Source organism: Anolis carolinensis, unplaced genomic scaffold, assembly GCF_035594765.1.
Source record: "Anolis carolinensis isolate JA03-04 unplaced genomic scaffold, rAnoCar3.1.pri scaffold_7, whole genome shotgun sequence".
Taxonomy (NCBI): domain Eukaryota; kingdom Metazoa; phylum Chordata; class Lepidosauria; order Squamata; family Dactyloidae; genus Anolis; species Anolis carolinensis.
Window position 1 is genome coordinate 5,278,854 of NW_026943818.1, and position 19,215 is coordinate 5,298,068.

At 41.4% G+C, this 19,215-nt stretch overlaps 1 protein-coding gene across 2 annotated transcripts in view; it reads left to right on the forward strand.

Annotated features, from left to right (window-relative positions):
• Positions 1–4,806: 4,806 nt before the first annotated feature.
• The window catches only part of astn2 (astrotactin 2), a 615,168-nt gene continuing 600,759 nt past the window's right edge, over positions 4,807–19,215 (forward strand). The window contains exon 1 of one of the 2 annotated variants that reach the window (XM_062959683.1): positions 4,807–5,308. In XM_062959683.1, the coding sequence (XP_062815753.1) occupies positions 4,897–5,308 (412 nt within the window). In that variant the 5' untranslated portion in view covers positions 4,807–4,896. The remainder of the gene's footprint in view (positions 5,309–19,215) is intronic. The other variant, XM_062959682.1, reaches the window with a different exon arrangement.

A 19,215-nucleotide genomic window follows, 5' to 3' on the forward strand; every position in this document is an offset into this window, starting at 1 on the left:
AGCAGCAAGGGAAGAGAAGGATGGGAAGAGAGGAACAACAAATAGAAGGGGTTACTGATGAGAGAGAGATTAATGTATCGATAAGCGAAGGCTTTTGTATAAAGCAGCGCTTTAGAAAAGGAGGTCAGTCCTGAGCAAAAGGGAAGAAGAGCTCGGATTAAGTGACAAAAGGGATGCAAAGAACAGATCAGGAGAAGAGATTGAAAGAGTGGCGCGGTTCATTAAAGATGGGATTGTTTCTAAGGTGTGGGTGCTTTCGAAGATGCATGTCGGAAATCTCCGTCAGGGCCAACCGGATTAACACAAGCGGGGAAAGTGAACGTCCGCTAAATGGGATATTGGAAGGATGACGCTCCATGCAGTCATGCCGGCCACAAGACCTTGGAGGTGTCTACGGACAACGCCGACTCTTCGGCTTAGAAATGGAGATGAGCACCAACCCCAAGAATCGGACACGACTGGACTTAACGTTAAGGGAAAACCTTTACCTTTACCTTTACCTACCTATTGATCTACTTACATTTGCATGTTTTCGAACTGCTAGGTTAGGAGAAGCTGGGGCTAATAGCAGGAGCTCACCCCGCTCCCTGGATTCGAACCTGGCAACCTTTCGGTCAGCAAGTTCAGCAGCTCGGTGGTTTAACCCACTGTGCCATCGGGGGCTCCTTATTATTAATTATTATTATTATTAATCTTATTCATGTTGGGTCCTCACCTATTGACCTACTCACTTGTGCATGTTTTCAAACTGCTAGGTCGGCAGAAGCTGGGGCTAACAGCAGGAGCTTACCCCATTCCCAGATTTTTACCGCCAACCTTTCAGTCAGCAAATTCAGCAGCTTGGCAGTTTAACCCACTGTGCCATTGGGGGCTCCTTATTATTATTATTATTATTGTTATTGTTGTTGTTATTATTATTATTATTATTATTATTATTAATCTTATTAATGTTGGGTCCCCACCTATTGATCTACTCACTTGTGCATGTTTTCGAACTGCTAGGTCGGCAGAAGCTGGGGCTAATAGTAGGAGCTCACCCTGCTCCCCAGATTCGAACCTGGCAACCTTTCGGTCAGCAAGTTCAGCAGCTGAGCGGTTTAACCGGAGGCTCCGAAAAGTAAAATAACACAATATATTTTTTTTCGTGTCAGGATCGACTTGAGAAACTGCAAGTCGCTTCTGGTGTGAGAGAATTGGCCGTCTGCAAGGACGTTGCCCAGGGGGATGTTTTGACCATCCTTGTGAGAGGCTTCTCTCACATGCGGAGCTGGAGCTGACATCCACGCTCTCCCTTGATTCCAACTGACAGCCTTCAAGTCAGCAACCCAACCTTTAAGTCAGCAGTCCTCCCGGCACAAGGGTTTAACCCATTGAGCTACATTGAGCTGATATATATGTCATGATATATGGGAGTTGCAGCTTTATCAGGTCTTTAAGTCCTTATAAGGTCACTACCAAACTACAACTCCCATGATTTCATAGCATTGAGCCACGGCAGTTGCTGGAGCTACGGATTTATATGGAGCTCCCCAGTGGCAAAAATTGCTTCATATTCGTCTCACATATATACATATTTAATAGCTTCCCAACTTTATGTGCTGGCTCATTTCCACAGTCAAGGGACAAAAATCAACGTATTTTCACTTTAATTGTTTCCAACTTTATTTAATAGCTTGCTTCACGGCTCAGGTAAAAAGAAAAACACAGTGCTTTCATGCCCAACAGACTCCAAGTCCTTTCGATATTTGCATCTCTATTTACCGGCCTATTCCCCACCCACGTCCTCCCAGCTTCACAAACAGAAAAACAGTTAAATATTAATAATATAATTATGGTTGAGAGCTAGGTAGTGCTTTGAATGCGCAAAAGTGTCTCTTTTTTCCCCTCATCTTTACTATTGTTGCGTTTGGTTGTTCCTATGTAGACTTGTCCATGTCTCCTGTATCAATATAACAATATAATAATTCATTTATTTCATCACTTTTAAACTTATTTATTATGCAATGCTTTTGACACAAAAAAATAAAAAAATAATACAGTATATAATACTCATATTATACTAATATTATAATATATTGTATATACATATAATATTGATAATAATATTATGATGTAATACACTGTAATAATAATAATAATAATAATAATAAACTATTATAATTGTATATTTATATTACATGTGGTATTACTAATAATATTGCAATATAGTCGTATAGTACAATATAATAATATATACTGTATATACTCGAGTATAAGCCTAGTTTTTCAGCCCTTTTTTTAAGACTGAAAAAGCCCCCCTCGGCTTATACTCAGGTGAGGGTCCTGGTCGGCTTATATTTGGGTCAGCTTATACTCAAGAATATATGGTACATTTATTATTTTTTTCTATTATTATTGGTATTATTACATTTATTAGTTTTCTCTATTATTATTGTTGCTACTGTTACATTTATTTTACTCTATTTATTATTATTATTATTATTAATAATAATAATAATAATACATTTATTATTTCACTGATATTATTATTATTATTGCATTTATTATTTTATTCTATTTATTATTACATGTATGATTTTCCTGTATTTATTATTATTATTATTACATGTATTATTTTACTCTATTATTATTAAAAGGATACATAAGCACATTTACATTGAAGAAGATGAGAATCATGATTTAATCAGAGTTGGACAGTTATCTTAAATTTGAGCTTTATGTATATATTCAAAAACATTTAACCTACTGATGCCTCAATTAATGTAATTTTATTGGTATCTATTTTTATTTCTGAAATTTACCACTCGGCTTATACTGGAGTCAATGTTTTTCCAGTTTTTTGTGGTAAAATTAGGTGCCTTGGCTTATATTTGGGTCGGCTTATACTCGAGTATATACGGTAATACTCATATTATACTATACTAATATTACAATATATTGTATATAAATATCATATTGATAATATGATGCAATACAATGTAATTATTATTATAAACTATTATAATTTATATTACATGTAATATTACTAATAATATTGCAATATAGTCGTATAGTACAATATAATAATATATAATGCTTATGTAGTGCTTCTATTATTAATAGTAATAATAATTTAATCACTATATAAGCATTATATATTATTATATTGTACTATACGACTATATTGTGCTATACTAATACTATAATTTATTGTATTTATGTATATATAACTTGTGAGCCACCCTGAGTCCCCTTCGGGGTGAGAAGGGTGGGATATAAATGTCGCTAATAAATAAATAAATAGCTGCATCATATACGGTTAATACCTCGCAATAAAGGATCCCCCAGGCAGGAATCAGCCAGGCTTTGAAGCAGCAAGGATAGTAAAGGTAAAGGTTACCTATTGATATACTCACATTTGCATGTTTTCAAACTGCTAGATTGGCAGAAGCTGGGGCTAACAGCGGGAGCTCACCCCACTCCCTAGATTCGAACTGCCGACTTTTCAGTCCACAAGTTCAGCAGCTTGCTGGAGCGCTACTGGGAGCTCCTAAATAAAGAGCAACAGTAAAAAAAAGAGGAATTCCAGACAGGAAACAATCAGGGCCAGCTAACACCTTCCAACAAAGGATTCCCCCAGGCTTTGAAGCAGCCAGGCTTTGAAGCTACAAGCTTACTCAAGGCTAATCAAGGTGATTCATTGAAACATTCCCTATCTAGAATACTAAAAAGATAGTACCAGAAGCAGCCAGGCTTTGAAGCTGCAAAGCTGTTCAATGCTAATCAAGCATGGCCAGTGGGAACATCCACAAACAAAGAGTTCTTTCTCCCACCCTGGACATCATTCCACATATATATGTATATACAGTAGAGTCTCACTTATCCAACACTCGCTTATCCAACGTTCTGGATTATCCAAGCCATTTTTGTAGTCAATGTTTTCAATACATCTTGATATTTTGCTGCTAAATTCGTAAATACAGTAATTACTACGTACATAGCATTACTGTGTATTAAACTACTTTTTCTGTCAAATTTGTTGTATAACATGATGTTTTGGTGCTTAATTTGTAAAATCATAACCTAATTTGATGTGTAATAGGCTTTTCCTTAATCCCTCCTTACATATTTGCTTATCCAACGTTCTGCCGGCCCGTTTATGTTGGATAAGTGAGACTCTACTGTATATATATATATATGAATCAGCTTGATTAGCCTTGAGTAACCTTGTAGCTTCAAAGCCTGGCTGCTTCCTGCCTGGGAGAATCCTTTGTTGGGAGGGTGTTAGCTGGCCCTGATTGTTTACTGTCTGGAATTCTTCTGGTTTCTTTTTTTTTTTTTGGAGTGTTGTTCTTTATTTAGGAGCCCCCGGTGGCGCAGTGGATTTTATATATATATATATACAGTACGCTTGTCTAGTTTCCAACAGACCTCACAACCGTAGAGGTGGGCGAAACATCAGGAGAGAATGCTTCTGGGACCTATTGGCCATGGAAGCCTGGAAAAAAAACCTCACAGCAAGCCATGTATATATATATATATATATATATATATATACACACACACACACACACACACACACACAGTCCGCTTGCCCAGTTTCCAACAGACCTCACAACCATAGAGGTGGGCGAAATGTCAGGAGGGAATGCTTCTGGGACCTATTGGCCATGAAAGCCTGGAAAAACAAAACCTCACAGCAAGCCATGATTGAAAGGCCATTGGACAACACAATGATTTGTTTCCTTTCCTGAATTTTGGAGGGAGGAGGAGGAGGGGCGTGGCTTGAGGGAGATGGGGCGGAGCTACGGCGGGGGCGGGGCCTGGGCGGAGCGTGCGGCATCCTCAGCTTCCTCAGCGGCATCCTCGTCCTGGAAGCTGCCTGCTCTGCTGGGCTCTTCCTTTCCAGAGCTGGCGATGTCTTCCTCCCGTTCTCCTCCGGCTCCGCTCCTCCTCCGGCGCCGCCGCCGCCTCCTGCTCTTCCTCCCCGCCGCCTGCCCCTCGCCCTCCTCGGCTCCGTCGCCTTCGCTGCTCCCGTTGCTGCTGCTCCTGGCCAGCGGGCCGGCCGAGGGCGGGAGGAGCGGCGCCCACGGCGGACGGAGCGGCAACCCCTGCCGGGAGAAGACGGTGACGGTGTCCACGCTGCCGGTGCTGCGGGAGAGCGACGCCGCCGCCGCCGCCGCCTGGAGCCCCGTCCCCGTCCCCGCGCCGCCCCCCGCCGCCAGCGCCGTCGACTCCCGGCTGCTCCTCTTCGTCCGCAGCGAGCTGCCCGGGAGGGTGGCCGTGCAGGACGACCTGGACAACACCGAGCTGCCCTTCTTCACCCTCGGTGAGACTCTCCCTTGAGCCTTTGGCTGCCTGGCTGGGTTGGTGGCCGCCTTGCTGGTTTGCTTGCCGGCTCTCCGAGTCGGATTCCTCCCCTTGAATGAGGAGGAGGAGGATGGGGAGACTTAGCCTCAGTGTCCATCATCAGGATGGGAACTCAACTTCTGGGCAGAGCTGGAGGTGCCATCATCCCACCCTTATTATTATTGTGATTAGGGTCCTAGAGTTGGGAGAGACCCCAATCCCACCCCAGTCTGCCCGGCAAGAAAGCCCAAAGCACCTTTGACAGGTGTTAGTGTCACCTGGGCATGGGTGGAAGTGCCCTTGTTCCATTATTATTATTATTATTATTATTATTATTATTTATTAATAATGTTGTGTTAGTGTTAGTATCACCTGGGCATAGAGGAAGGTGCCTTGTTCCATTATTATTAGTATTATTATTATTAGTATCATTGTTATTCATCAGGACTCAACCTCTGGGCATAGGAGGAGTTGCCATTGTTCCACCATTATTATTATTATTATTATTATTATTATTATTATTATTTATTAATAATGTTGTGTTAGTGTTAGTGTCACCTGGGCATAGGGGAAGAAGCCGTTGTTCTATTATTGTTATTATTATTATTATTGATTAATAATGTTCTGTTAGTGTTAGTGTCACCTGGGCATAGGGGAAGGTGCCATTGTTCTATTATTGTTATTATTATTATTATTATTATTATTATTATTATTTATTAATAATGTTGTGTTAGTGTTAGTATCACCTGGGCATAGGGGAAAGTGCCTTGTTCCATTATTGTTATTATTATTATTATTTATTAATAATGTTGTGTTACTGTTAGTATCACCTGGGCATGGGTGGAAGTGCCCTTGTTCCATTATTATTATTATTTATTCATAATGTTGTGTTAGTGTCACCTGGGCATAGGGGAAGGTGCCGTTGTTCCACCATTATTATTATTGTTATTATTATTATTATTAGTGTCATTGTTATTCATCAGGACTCAACTTCTGGGCATAGGAGGAGGTGCCATTATTCCAACATTATTATTATTATTATTATTATTATTATTATTATTATTATTATTAATGTTGTGTTAGTGTCACCTGGGCATAGGGGAAGGTGCCTTGTTCCATTATTATTATTATTGTTATTATTATTATTATTAGTGTCATTGTTATTCATCAGGACTCAACTTCTGGGCATAGGAGGAGGTGCCATTATTCCACCATTATTATTATTATTATTATTATTATTATTATTATTATTATTATTATTAATGTTGTGTTAGTGTCACCTGGGCATAGGGGAAGGTGCCGTTGTTCCACCATTATTATTATTGTTATTATTATTATTATTATTAGTGTCATTGTTATTCATCAGGACTCAACTTCTGGGCATAGGAGGAGGTGCCATTATTCCAACATTATTATTATTATTATTATTATTATTATTATTATTATTATTAATGTTGTGTTAGTGTCACCTGGGCATAGGGGAAGGTGCCTTGTTCCATTATTATTATTATTATTATTATTATTATTATTTATGAATAATGTTGTGTTAGTGTTAGTGTCAGCTGGGCATAGGGGAAGGTGCCTTGTTTTATTATTATTATTATTATTATTATTATTATTATTATTATTATTAGTGTCATTGTTATTGATCAGGACTCAACTTCTGGGCATAGGAGGAGGTGCCATTGTTCCACCATTATGATTATTATTAATATTATTATTAAGGTTGTGTTACTGTCACCTGGGCATAGGGGGAAGTGCTATTATTCCACACCATTATTATTATTATTATTATTATTATTATTATTATTATTAGTAGTAGTAGTAGTGTTAGTGTCATCAGGCCTCAACTTCTGGACATAGGAGGAGGTGCCATTATTCAATTATTATTATTATTATTTTATTATGACACAGCAAACAAGTTAGATATGCTGGATTTCATATCACAAAATCACAAGTCGAACATTCCCAAGTGTCTAGGACTGTGTGATGTATTTTCGGATGATGCGCGCAGATCCCAGTAGGGTGGCCTTTTGCAGTTGGCAGATCGTAATTTTGTCAATGTCTATTGTTTCCAAATGCCTGCTGAGATCTTTTGGCACGGCACCCAGTGTGCCTATCACCACCGGGACCACCTGCACTGGTTTCTGCCAGAGTCTTTGCAGTTCAATCTTGAGGTCCTGAGAGCGGCTGAGTTTTTCCTGTTGTTTTTCCTCAATGCGACTGTCACCTGGGATGGCAACATCAATGATCCAAACCTTTTTCTTTTGCACAACTGTGATGTCTGGTGTGTTGTGTTCCAGAACTTTGTCAGTCTGGATTCGGAAGTCCCACAGTATCTTTGCGTGCTCATTTTCCAATACTTTTTCAGGTTTGTGATCCCACCAGTTCTTTACTGCTGGGAGGTGGTACTAGAGGCATAAGTTCCAATGAATCATTTGGGCCACATAGTTGTGCCTCTGTTTGTAGTCTGTCTGTGCGATTTTCTTACAGCAGCTGAGGATATGATCAATGGTTTCGTCAGTTTCCTTGCACAGTCTGCATTTTGGGTCATCAGCTGATTTTTCGATCTTGGCCTGAATTGCCTTTGTTCTGATGGCTTGCTCCTGGGCTGCATTATTATTTTATTACAATTATTATCATTATTGTGTTGTCAAAGGCTTTCATGGCCGGGATCACAGGGTTGTTGTATGTTTTCCAGGCTGTATGGCCATGTTCTAGAAGTATTCTCTCCTGACGTTGCGGCCACATCTATGGCAGGTATCCTCAGAAGTTGTGAGGTATGGAGAAACTCAGCAAGGAAGGCTTATTACCATTATTATTATTATTATTAGAGTCCTAATATTCCACTATTATTATTATTATTATTATTAGTAGTAGTAGTAGTAGTAGTAGTAGTACTATTATTGTTATTAGAATCTAAGAGTTGAACGAGACCCCAAGGAACACCACCCTATCTAAACTACAACTCCCAGGATGTACCCATAGTCAAGCTACAACTCCCAGGATATACCCATAGTCAAACTACAATTCCTAGGATGCAAACGTAGTCAAACTACAACTCCCAGGATGCACCCAGAGTCAAACTACAACTCCCAGGATACACCCATAGTGAAAATACAACTCCCAGGATGCACCCATAGTCAAACTACAACTCATAGGATGTACCCATAGTCAAACTACAACTCCTAGGATGTGTCCATAGTCAAACTACAACTCCCAGGATGCACCCATAGTCAAACTACAACTCCCAGGATGAACCCATAGTCAAACTATAATTCCTAGGATACACCCATAGTCAAACTACAACTCCCAGGATGTACCCATAGTCAAACTACAACTCCCAGGATGAACCCATAGTCAACCTATAATTCCTAGGATGCACCTATAGTCAAACTACAACTCCCAGGATGCACCCATAGTCAAACTACAACTCCCAGGATGAACCCATAGTCAAACTATAATTCCTAGGATGCACCCATAGTCAAACTACAACTCCCAGGATGTACCCATAGTCAAACTACAACTTCCAGGATGTACCCATAGTCAAACTACAACTTCCAGGATGTACCCATAGTCAAACTACAACTCCCAGGATGCACCCATAGTGAAACTACAACTCCCAGGATGCACCCATAGTCAAACTACAACTCCTAGGATGCACCCATAGTCAAACTACAACTCCTAGGATGCACCCATACTCAAACTACAACTCCTAGGATGCACCCATACTCAAACTACAACTCCTAGGATGCACCCATAGTCAAACTACAACTCCTAGGATGCACCCATAGTCAAACTACAACTCCTAGGATGTACCCATAGTCAAACTACAACTCCCAGGATATACCCATAGTCAAACTACAATTCCTAGGATGTACCCATAGTCAAACTACAATTCCTAGGATGTACCCATAGTCAAACTACAATTCCTAGGATGTCAAACTACAACTCCTAGGATTCGTCCATAGTCAAGCTACAACTCCTTTGATGCACCCATAGTCAAACTACAACTCCTAGGATGTACCCATAGTCAAACTACAACTCCCAGGATATACCCATAGTCAAACTACAATTCCTAGGATGTACCCATAGTCAAACTACAATTCCTAGGATGCACCCATAGTCAAACTACAATTCCTAGGATGTACCCATAGTCAAACTACAATTCCTAGGATGTACCCATAGTCAAACTACAATTCCTAGGATGCACCCATAGTCAAACTACAATTCCTAGGATGTACCCATAGTCAAACTACAATTCCTAGGATGCACCCATAGTCAAACTACAATTCCTAGGATGTACCCATAGTCAAACTACAACTCCTAGGATGCGTCCATAGTCAAACTACAACTCCTTTGATGCACCCATAGTCAAACTACAACTCCTAGGATGCACCCATAGTCAAACTACAACTCCGAGGATGCACCCATAGTCAAGCTACAACTCCCAGGATGCACCCATAGTCAAACTACAACTCCTAGGATGTACCCATAGTCAAACTACAACTCCTAGGATGCGTCCATAGTCCAACTACAACTCCCAGGATGTGTCCATACTCAAACTACAACTTCCAGGATGCACCCATAGTCAAACTACAACTCCCAGGATGTGTCCATACTCAAACTATAATTCCTAGAATGCACCAATAGTGAAACTACAACTCCCGGGATGCAATGGTGTCCCTGCCTATTGTGAAACACTAGCCGTGGGCTTCACAAAAGGAAGGACTAGAATTGACACTCAACCCAACTTTGAAAACGGAGAATTACAGCAATTTTTTGGTCTCTAACCTCAGAGCAGCGAAAGTAGCGGAAAAGCGTCAGGATGTACTGAAATCCGGAATGATGGCTGCCTGGTTCTGTTTGAGATCCCCATCGGGTAGCTTAGTGGGCAATGACCTCGGATGCTCCGTACGTTTGCAGTGAGTAAAATGAAGGGTCCAGGGAAGCCGTAATGAGCAGGCTTCTCCCTTGGCGCAGGAAGCGAGTTCAAAGTACTTCTCTGACCTGCACCTGCTCCAGGCAAGAAATGAGAAGTGGGTGGATCTCATGGCAAGAGGGCAAAAACCGATCAGCAATTTGTTCTTCATGTAATTATCCTTCGCTCGGCACCAAACTGCTTTGGGTGCTTTGCTGCTGATTGACACCTTTTTGCTGTTAATAATCTCAGTTGTGCCTTATTTCGGCTTGGGCAGAGAAAGGTAGACATTTGGATTTGAGTTAACAGGCTTCTCTTCTCGTTTTGGTGACTACAGCCTTGTCACTGTTGCATTTACCTGAGATCTCCTTTATTGGTTTACTAGCTGTGCCCGGCCACGCGTTGCTGTGGCAAAGTGGTGGTGGTATTGGTTAAAAATTGTTGTGTAATTTTTATTTGATGTTATTTGTATTTTTTAAATTAATTTTATTGTAAGTTATCTTTTTATTTATTATATTTTATTATTGTATTGTATTAATTTTTAGTTTCTTAAATTATTTTTTAGTGTTTTTTATTATTTTTATTGGGTTGCTAGGAGACCAAGTTGGAGGAGCTTAGCCTTCTAACTGGCAGCAATTGGATTAAAGCAATTATTCCTCTCTCTCTAATTAGGACTTTATTTTTCTTTTTTCGTTGTTGTATCAACCTAGAGGCGTGGATGATGGGTTGTGTTGTCAAATTTCGAGGTTGGGGGGGCTGTAGTTTTGTTGTTTTGTGGGTCGCCGTATATAGAAGATTTATTTATTTGCTGTATTTATATTTATTTGTCCATGTATATTATTTGTATATGTAATAGCAGGAGCTCACTCCCTTCCCCAGATTTGGAGCACTGTTACCTTCCTGCCGGAGCAGTACCTATTGATCTACTCACATTTGCATGTTTTCGAACTGCTAGGTTGGCACAAGCTGGGGCTAACAGCGGGAGCTCACCCCACTCCCTAGATTCGAACTGCCGACTTTTCAGTCCACAAGTTCAGCAGCTTGCTGGAGCGCCACTGGGAGCTCCTAAATAAAGAGCAAATTCAAACCGCCGACCTTTCGGTCAGCAACTTCAGCAGCTCAGCGGTTTCACCCGCTGTGACACCGGGGGCTCCAACATAATAATTACCAACACAATAATGGCAAAATTCAATGGCAAACATACTGTATATACTCGAGTATAAGCCTAGTTTTTCAGCCCTTTTTTCGGGCTGAAAAAGCTCCCCTCGGCTTATACTCGAGTGAGGGTCCTGGCCGGCTTCTATTCAGGTCGGCTTATACTAGAGTATGTAGGTATTCAGAGTTGTACAGTCTTATCTCATTAAAGTCTTATTATTATCTTAAATTACAGTTTTATATAGATACAGTAGAGTCTCACTTATCCAAGACTCGCTTATCCAAGGTTCTGGATTATCCAAAGCATTTTTGTAGTCAGTGTTTTCAATATATTGTGATATTTTGGTACTAAATTTGTAAATATAGTACAGTAGAGTCTCACTTATCCAACACTCACTTATCCAACGTTCTGGATTATCCAACGCATTTTTGTAGTCGATGTTTTTAATAATTTGTGATATTTTGATGCTAAATTCGTAAATACAGTAATTACTACATAACATTACTGCGTATTGAACTACTACTTCTGTCAAATTTGTTGTATAACATGATGTTTTGGGGCTTAATTTGTAAAATCATAACCTAATTTGATGCTTAATAGGCGTTTCCTTAATCCCTCCTTATTATCCAAGATAATCTCTTATCCAAGGACATGCCGGCCTGTGAGACTCTACTGTAACATAAAAACAACATCTTCAAGCAAATAAAAACACATTAAAACCATAGTAATCTTCTATATATATGAAAGGGTAAAGTTGTCTGTGCCGTGACTATAACAACACAACTAAATGTCCCAGAAATACGAAACTTGGCAACACAATGCAAAAGCCTTGCCTCACGGTTGTTACAACACAACCACCCACAAAAACACAATCCGGAGCCACAAAAACGAAAAAACCGGCAAAGATGCACAACAACGCAACTACATGACCCAAACACACAAAACTTGGCAACACAACCCAAAATCCTTGCCCCTAGGTGCTGACAACAAAAAGAGAAGAAAAATAAAGTCCTAAATAGAGGGAGAGGAATAATTGTTTTTATCCAATTGCTGACAGTTAGAAGGCTAAGCTCCGCCCACTTGGTCTCCTAGCAACCCACTCAGCCCAGGGAACAGGCAGAGTTAGGCCTCATTTAGGCCTCTTCCACAGATTATCTGATTTGAACTGGATTATATGGCAGTGCAGATTCAAGGCCCTTCCACACAGCTATATAATCCATTTAGAATCTTATATTATCTGCTTTGAACTGGATTATCTTGACTCCACACTGACATATAATCCACTTCAGTGTGCATTTTATCCAGCTGTGTAGAAGGGGTCTCATATAATCTAGTGCAATATAATACAATAAAAAAGAGTAAGATAATAAAATGAGAACATGCAAGTAAAAGTTTTCCCTTGACATTAAGCCTAGTCGTGACCGACGCTGCGGGTTGGTGCTCATCTCTATTTCCAAACCGAAGAGCCGGCATTGTCCATAGACACCTCCAAGGTCATGTGGGTATTGGCATGACTGCATGGAGCACCGTTACCTTCCCAATGGAGCGGTACCTATTGATCTACTCACATTTGTATGCTAGGTTGGCAGAAGCTGGTGCTAACAAGGGAGCTCACTCCGTTCCCGGATTCGGACCGGTGGCCTTTCAGTCAGCAAGTTCAGCAACTCAGCAGTTTAACCTATCATTGCTGTCTCTCTGTTTTTTCTGACCTTTGCAGGAAATTAAAACCAGATTTTTAATTTGAAACACACCCCAAGCTGCCAAATGGTTTGATTCTTGAAAAAAGAAGCAAATACACTCGTTCTGCCGAGGCATGCGTCTCTTTAGTGCTGCTGTCACTTTGCTGTGGCTTGATTCCCTCCCCTTGCAATTGATAGCTTAATTATCTTTCCGCGCTTTCCACTCCTTCTTGGCATATTCTCTCTCTCCGCACCTTTAAAAAAAAATCTGTTCACCTAGTTTTTGGAGCAGGGTTTGCAAGAGGCCAGTATCTCTGTTTTGGAGCGAGCTCTGCTTTCTTCCAGAGCAGGGACGGTGCCGCCGGTAACATGCTTTGGCAGCCGTCTGAACGGCGAAATCTTAAGGAGGTGCTCAGTGATAATGCTTTGGTCTAGTTAGTAGCCTGCATATGATATAAATATTTTGTCTGGACATCTCCTGATTATCCCAGCTGTCAGGTTTTTTGCTTCAATGCCTCTGTGTGTAGATTCCTAAGATTTTCTCTTCCGGGGAGACGAGAGAGCAAGTGCGGCCTGTCATCTTGTGTACTGTGTTGCTCTTTTGCTCGAACATGGGGCGTTCTTGTCAAGGTTGTCATGAGTATCACAGCTGACTTGTTATCCTTTCAACAAGTGAGACTGTTTAGAATTCTGCATCTTGAAACAGGCTCCTCGATCTGGCAGGAGCCGCAAAGGCAGGCTGTTGATCTCCTCGTGAGCGCCTCTTTTATCTACCAACTTCTTTCCCCTCCTCCGACATCTTACCAACCCTAATTTGTTGGATCTGCTTGGCGTTGTGTTGCTAGTTGCTACGGATTGGGTCTTGACAAGTGCTGGTAGCAATTCTCCCTCCTTTCTCCCTCGTCGCCAGTCAAAATATTTCTCGGCATGGACTTGGTCTGTCAAGTTGCTTGTGCAGATGTGTGCCGAACAAAAAGCGGCGATGTTCAAATATCTTTGCAGTGCTTGCTCCTCTTCAAGAAGGATATTGACAAGGTGGAAGAGAAGAGCAACCAAAACGTGCAAAGAGCAATGGAAGCCACAAATCTTTATGAGGAACGTCTTGAGATGTTTACCTTGGAGAAGATCAAAACGATCAATGCATCTCTATGAGGAGCATCTTGAGATGTTTACCTTGGAGAAGATCAAAATGATCAATGTGGAAGCCACAAATCTCTATGAGGAGCATCTTGAGATGTTTATCTTGGAGAAGGAAGCCAGAAATCTCTATGAGGAGCATCCTGAGATGTTTACCTCGGAGAAGATCAAAACGATCAATGCAGAAGCCACAAATCTCTATGAGGAGCATCTTGAGATGTTTATCTTGGAGAAGGAAGCCAGAAATCTCTATGAGGAGCATCCTGAGATGTTTACCTTGGAGAAGATCAAAACGATCAATGCAGAAGCCACAAATCTCTATGAGGAGCATCTTGAGATGTTTATTTTGGAGAAGATCAAAACGATCAATGCAGAAGCCACAAATCTCTATGAGGAGCATCTTGAGATGTTTATTTTGGAGAAGGAAGCCACAAATCTCTATGAGGAGCATCCTGAGATGTTTACCTTGGAGAAGATCAAAATGATCAATGTGGAAGCCACACATCTCGATGAGGAGCATCTTGAGATGTTTTGGAGAAGATCATCATCATTTAATTACTTATTAATCACCCTCCATCCACGATGCTCTAGGCGATTTACAAGATAAAATTGTAAAGGATAAAAATACATACATACAAATATTGATTAAAAAATATTAAAATAGATTAAAAGCTCTAGTAAAGAGCCATATCTTGAGTGCTAGGGTAAAAGGCCCCAACTCACGCATGGCTCTCATATAGGGCGGCAAGGCATTCCATAAGGCAGGGGCAGAAACAGAAAAAGCTCTGTGCCTGGTCCTTTCCAAGTGCACTTCTCTAGGACCCGGTACATAGAGTAAGATCAAAATGATCAATGCGGAAGCCACAAATCTCTATGAGGAACATCTTGAGATGTTTACCTTGGAGAAGATCAAAATGATAATCCAGAACGTTGGATAAGCGAATGTTGGATAAGTGAGACACTACTGTATATGCATATCAGGGGATAAATCCAAAACACTTATGGTTCCAAGAATTTTGGAAAGGATGCCCAATCCGAAACATCTCTGCAACTGAATCAATTATCCATTTGGGAACAATCATGGTTGTTTTCCCTTCTCCTTCTCATTCCTTTCCCTTGTATCTCTTTGAGATTGTAAGGCTGTCTAATTATTGACTTTTATAAAACACCTTGGCTTGAAAGAAACATTGGAAGAGCAAAGGGGGAAAAAATCCCGTAAACAACAAAAAAAAATACAAGCATTCACACATACATTTGAATTATGTCGGCCGGTGGAACCAAAAGCAATTCAGGAGACAACCCTTGGAGAAGGGCAAGGTTTTGCCTTCAGCAGAATAAGGACATGGTGATTGCTTTTATGAGTTATGGTGCAGCAATCTCAAAGAAATGTTGAAATGTACACTTTGCTGTGAAATCACAGATGGTTTGTCTAAAGCAGTGGTTCTCCACCTTCCTAATGCCAAGACCCTTCAATACAGTTCCTTATGTTATGGTGACCCCCAACCATAACATTATTTTCATTCCTACGTCATAACCATCATTTTGCTACTGTTATGACTTATAATGTAAATACCGTATATACTCGAGTATAAGCCGGCCCGAATATAAGCCAAGGCACCTAATTTTACCACAAAAAAACTGGGAAAACATTGACTCCAGTATAAGTCGAGAGTGGTAAATTTCAGAATTAAAATAATAATAATAATAATAATAATAATAATAATAATAATAATAATAATAATAAATACAGGAAAATAATACAAGTAATAATACTGATCCCAGAAGGGCAGAGGCAGCAGGAGGACATTTTTGCTCCCTGGCTTCAGGTAGGATTTGGCTAAGATTTTAAACTGAGTGTGGGCTTGGCTCCTGGGGTCAAAGTCTAACTGTTGTGTGACTGTTGTGTTGAAAGAGAGCCAGGTACTTAAGTTGATTGACAGCAGGCATTGTCCCCTGTTAATTGAGTTTCTGGGAAAGCTTTATTTGCCAGTGTGAGTTTCTGCCAGAGCCTGATCCCAGAAGGGCAGTTGGTTCTCGCAGAAGCAGAGGCAGCAGGAGGACATTTTTGCTCCCTGGCTTCAGGTAGGATTTGGCTAAGATTTGGCTAAGATTTTAAACTGAGTGTGGGCTTGGCTCCTGTGGTCAAAGTCTAACTGTTGTGTGACTGTTGTGTTGAAAGAGAGCCAGGTACTTAAGTTGATTGACAGCAGGCATTGTCCCCTGTTAATTGAGTTTCTGGGAAAGCTTTAATTGCCAGTGTGAGTTTCTGCCAGAGCCTGATCCCAGAAGGGCAGTTGGTTCTCGCAGAAGCAGAGGCAGCAGCAGGACATTTTTGCTCCCTGGCTTCAGGTAGGATTTGGCTAAGATTTGGCTAAGATTTTAAACTGAGTGTGGGCTTGGCTCCTGTGGAAAAAGGCACCTTTACTAACTATCCTTTGCAGTACATACAGGAAACAAAGCAACATAAACAAATACACAAAGAGGTGGTTTGTTGCAGTTTGCACATAAAGTGCGTGCATATTACTTAACTGTACAAAGATCCCACTTGGCCACCACGCTCACCAAGAGATGCAACAAAAGCAAAACATTCCCATCACATGCACCAGCTGTGGCATGTTCCGCTTTTTCACACAAAAACTAGACAACTACATCTGCTCCAAATGCAAACAGATGACTCTGATGGAGCAGAGGATCCAACAGCTCGAGCACCGTATTAAGACCCTTAAGGACATTCAGGCACTCGAGCTCTTCTTGGACACTGCACAACACGCTGCTGTAGATCAGCAGCCTGCATCACACCAACACCACCAAGACCATGATCAGGAACCTTATGGGGAGATCAACTCAAAGGTAGACAACCCTCAGGCCTGGAAGGAGGTCACCCATAGAAGGAGACACAGGACCAGGGAGCCTCTGCAGAACTCCTCTGCTCAGCTGCATTTACACAACAGATTTGAAATTCTTACATCATTAACATACAATCAGGAAACACATCTTGTGGAGGACCACAGTTTCTTAGATACCACTCAGTGGACCACCCTGGATCAATGCGCAGGGGATAGCCCTGACGGGGACAGTGCATCACCACAGTCACACTTATGTAATCATGCAAATGCTCCATCCCCAATCATAGACCAGGAGCAACAGGAACGTCCTTGGGAGAGTAATGGGCTCTCGGATGTATCTCAATGGATTGTCATTGATGAATGCACTGGGGATGTTGAGGAGGAGGACAACACTTTACACCTACATGATTCACTTCAACAGGAACACTCTTCAGGGGACATACACACTGTCTTGCACAAAAGGGACCCTGTCAATCCTCAAAGGAAACAGGTCTTGGTAGTAGGTGACTCCCTCCTTAGAGGAACGGAAGCCATCATTTCCAGACCGGATGGGATGGCTCGAGAAACATGCTGCCTCCCGGGGGCAAAAATACACTCAGAGGCTCAGCAGGCTCCTAAAGCCCCATCACCCTCCCCACCTTATGTTGATTCATGTAGGTACCAATGACACCGCTAGGCATACTTTTCAAAAGATCACAAATGATTTTCGAGCTCTGGGAACAAAGCTAAAACTGTATAATGTACACGTGATCTTTTCATCCCTCCTCCCCGTTGTAGGACACGGCTCTACAAGGGCCGGAAAAATAGTACAGGTCAATAACTGGCTCAGAAAATGGTGTCAAGAGGAGCATTTTGGCTTCCTTGACCATGGTCTACTCTTCCAAGAGGATGGACTACTGGCAAGCGATGGGGTGCATCTCACACAAGTAGGAAAACATCTTTTTGCACACAGACTCACAAACCTCATCAGGCGCACTTTAAACTAGATCCACTGGGGGAGGGGAACAACAGCCTGGCGAACACTATATTACCCACGACCACAGGGAACCGCCGAAAGGCTAAACGGAGGGCTGCACAAACACAGCAAGGACCAAGTACAGAGAGCACAATAATCCCAAATAAACAGTTCGAGGGGAGGTCACAGGGGCTTACATGTCTTTACACTAATGCTCAGAGCATGGGAAATAAGCAAGACGAACTCCAACTTCTAGCACAGCACCACACATACGATGTCATAGGCATCACTGAAACCTGGTGGGATGACTCCCATCACTGGAATTTAACCATTGAGGGCTATAACCTCTTTCACAGAAATAGAACAAAGGGGAGAGGAGGGGGAGTAGCTTTATATGTCAAAAACAGTTACGTTGCAGAAGAAATGCAAGACTGTAATCCGGGAAACCAGCTTGAAAGCATCTGGATAAGAATCAAGGGAACCGGGACCCAAAAAGATCTTGTCGTGGGTGTCTACTACAGACCTCCGAGTCAGGATGAAGGACTTGATGAAGCCTTCTTTCAACAGCTGACCAAACAGGCACAAAGAAGAGATATAGTAGTCATGGGCGATTTCAATTATCCCGATATCTGCTGGAAAACAAACTCAGCCAAGAGTACAAAGTCCAACAAATTCCTCACTTGCCTTACAGATAATTTTATGGTCCAGAAGGTAGAAGAGGCAACAAGGGGATCAGCAACTCTTGATCTAATCTTAACAAATGTGGAAGACCTGATCAATACAGTTGAAGTGGTTGGATCCTTAGGGGCAAGTGACCATGTGCTCCTGCAGTTTGCAATACAAAGGAATGCTGAAACTAAGACAAGTCAAACACGCATTCTGGACTTTAAGAGAGCTGACTTCCAAAAAATGAAGGAATTACTGAGCGGCATTCCATGGACGCCGATATTAAAAAACAAGGGAGTTAAGGATGGATGGGAGTTTTTCAAAAGTAAAATACTCAAGGCGCAAATGCAAACAGTGCCAACAAAGAAGAAAAATAAGACAAGTGCAAAGAAGCCAGAATGGATGTCCAAAGAACTTCTAACTGAGCTAAAGCTCAAAAGTGACATGCACAAGAAGTGGAAAAGGGGAGAAATCACCAAAGAAGAATTCAAACGTATAGCCAACACCTGTAGGGAAAAGGTTCGCAA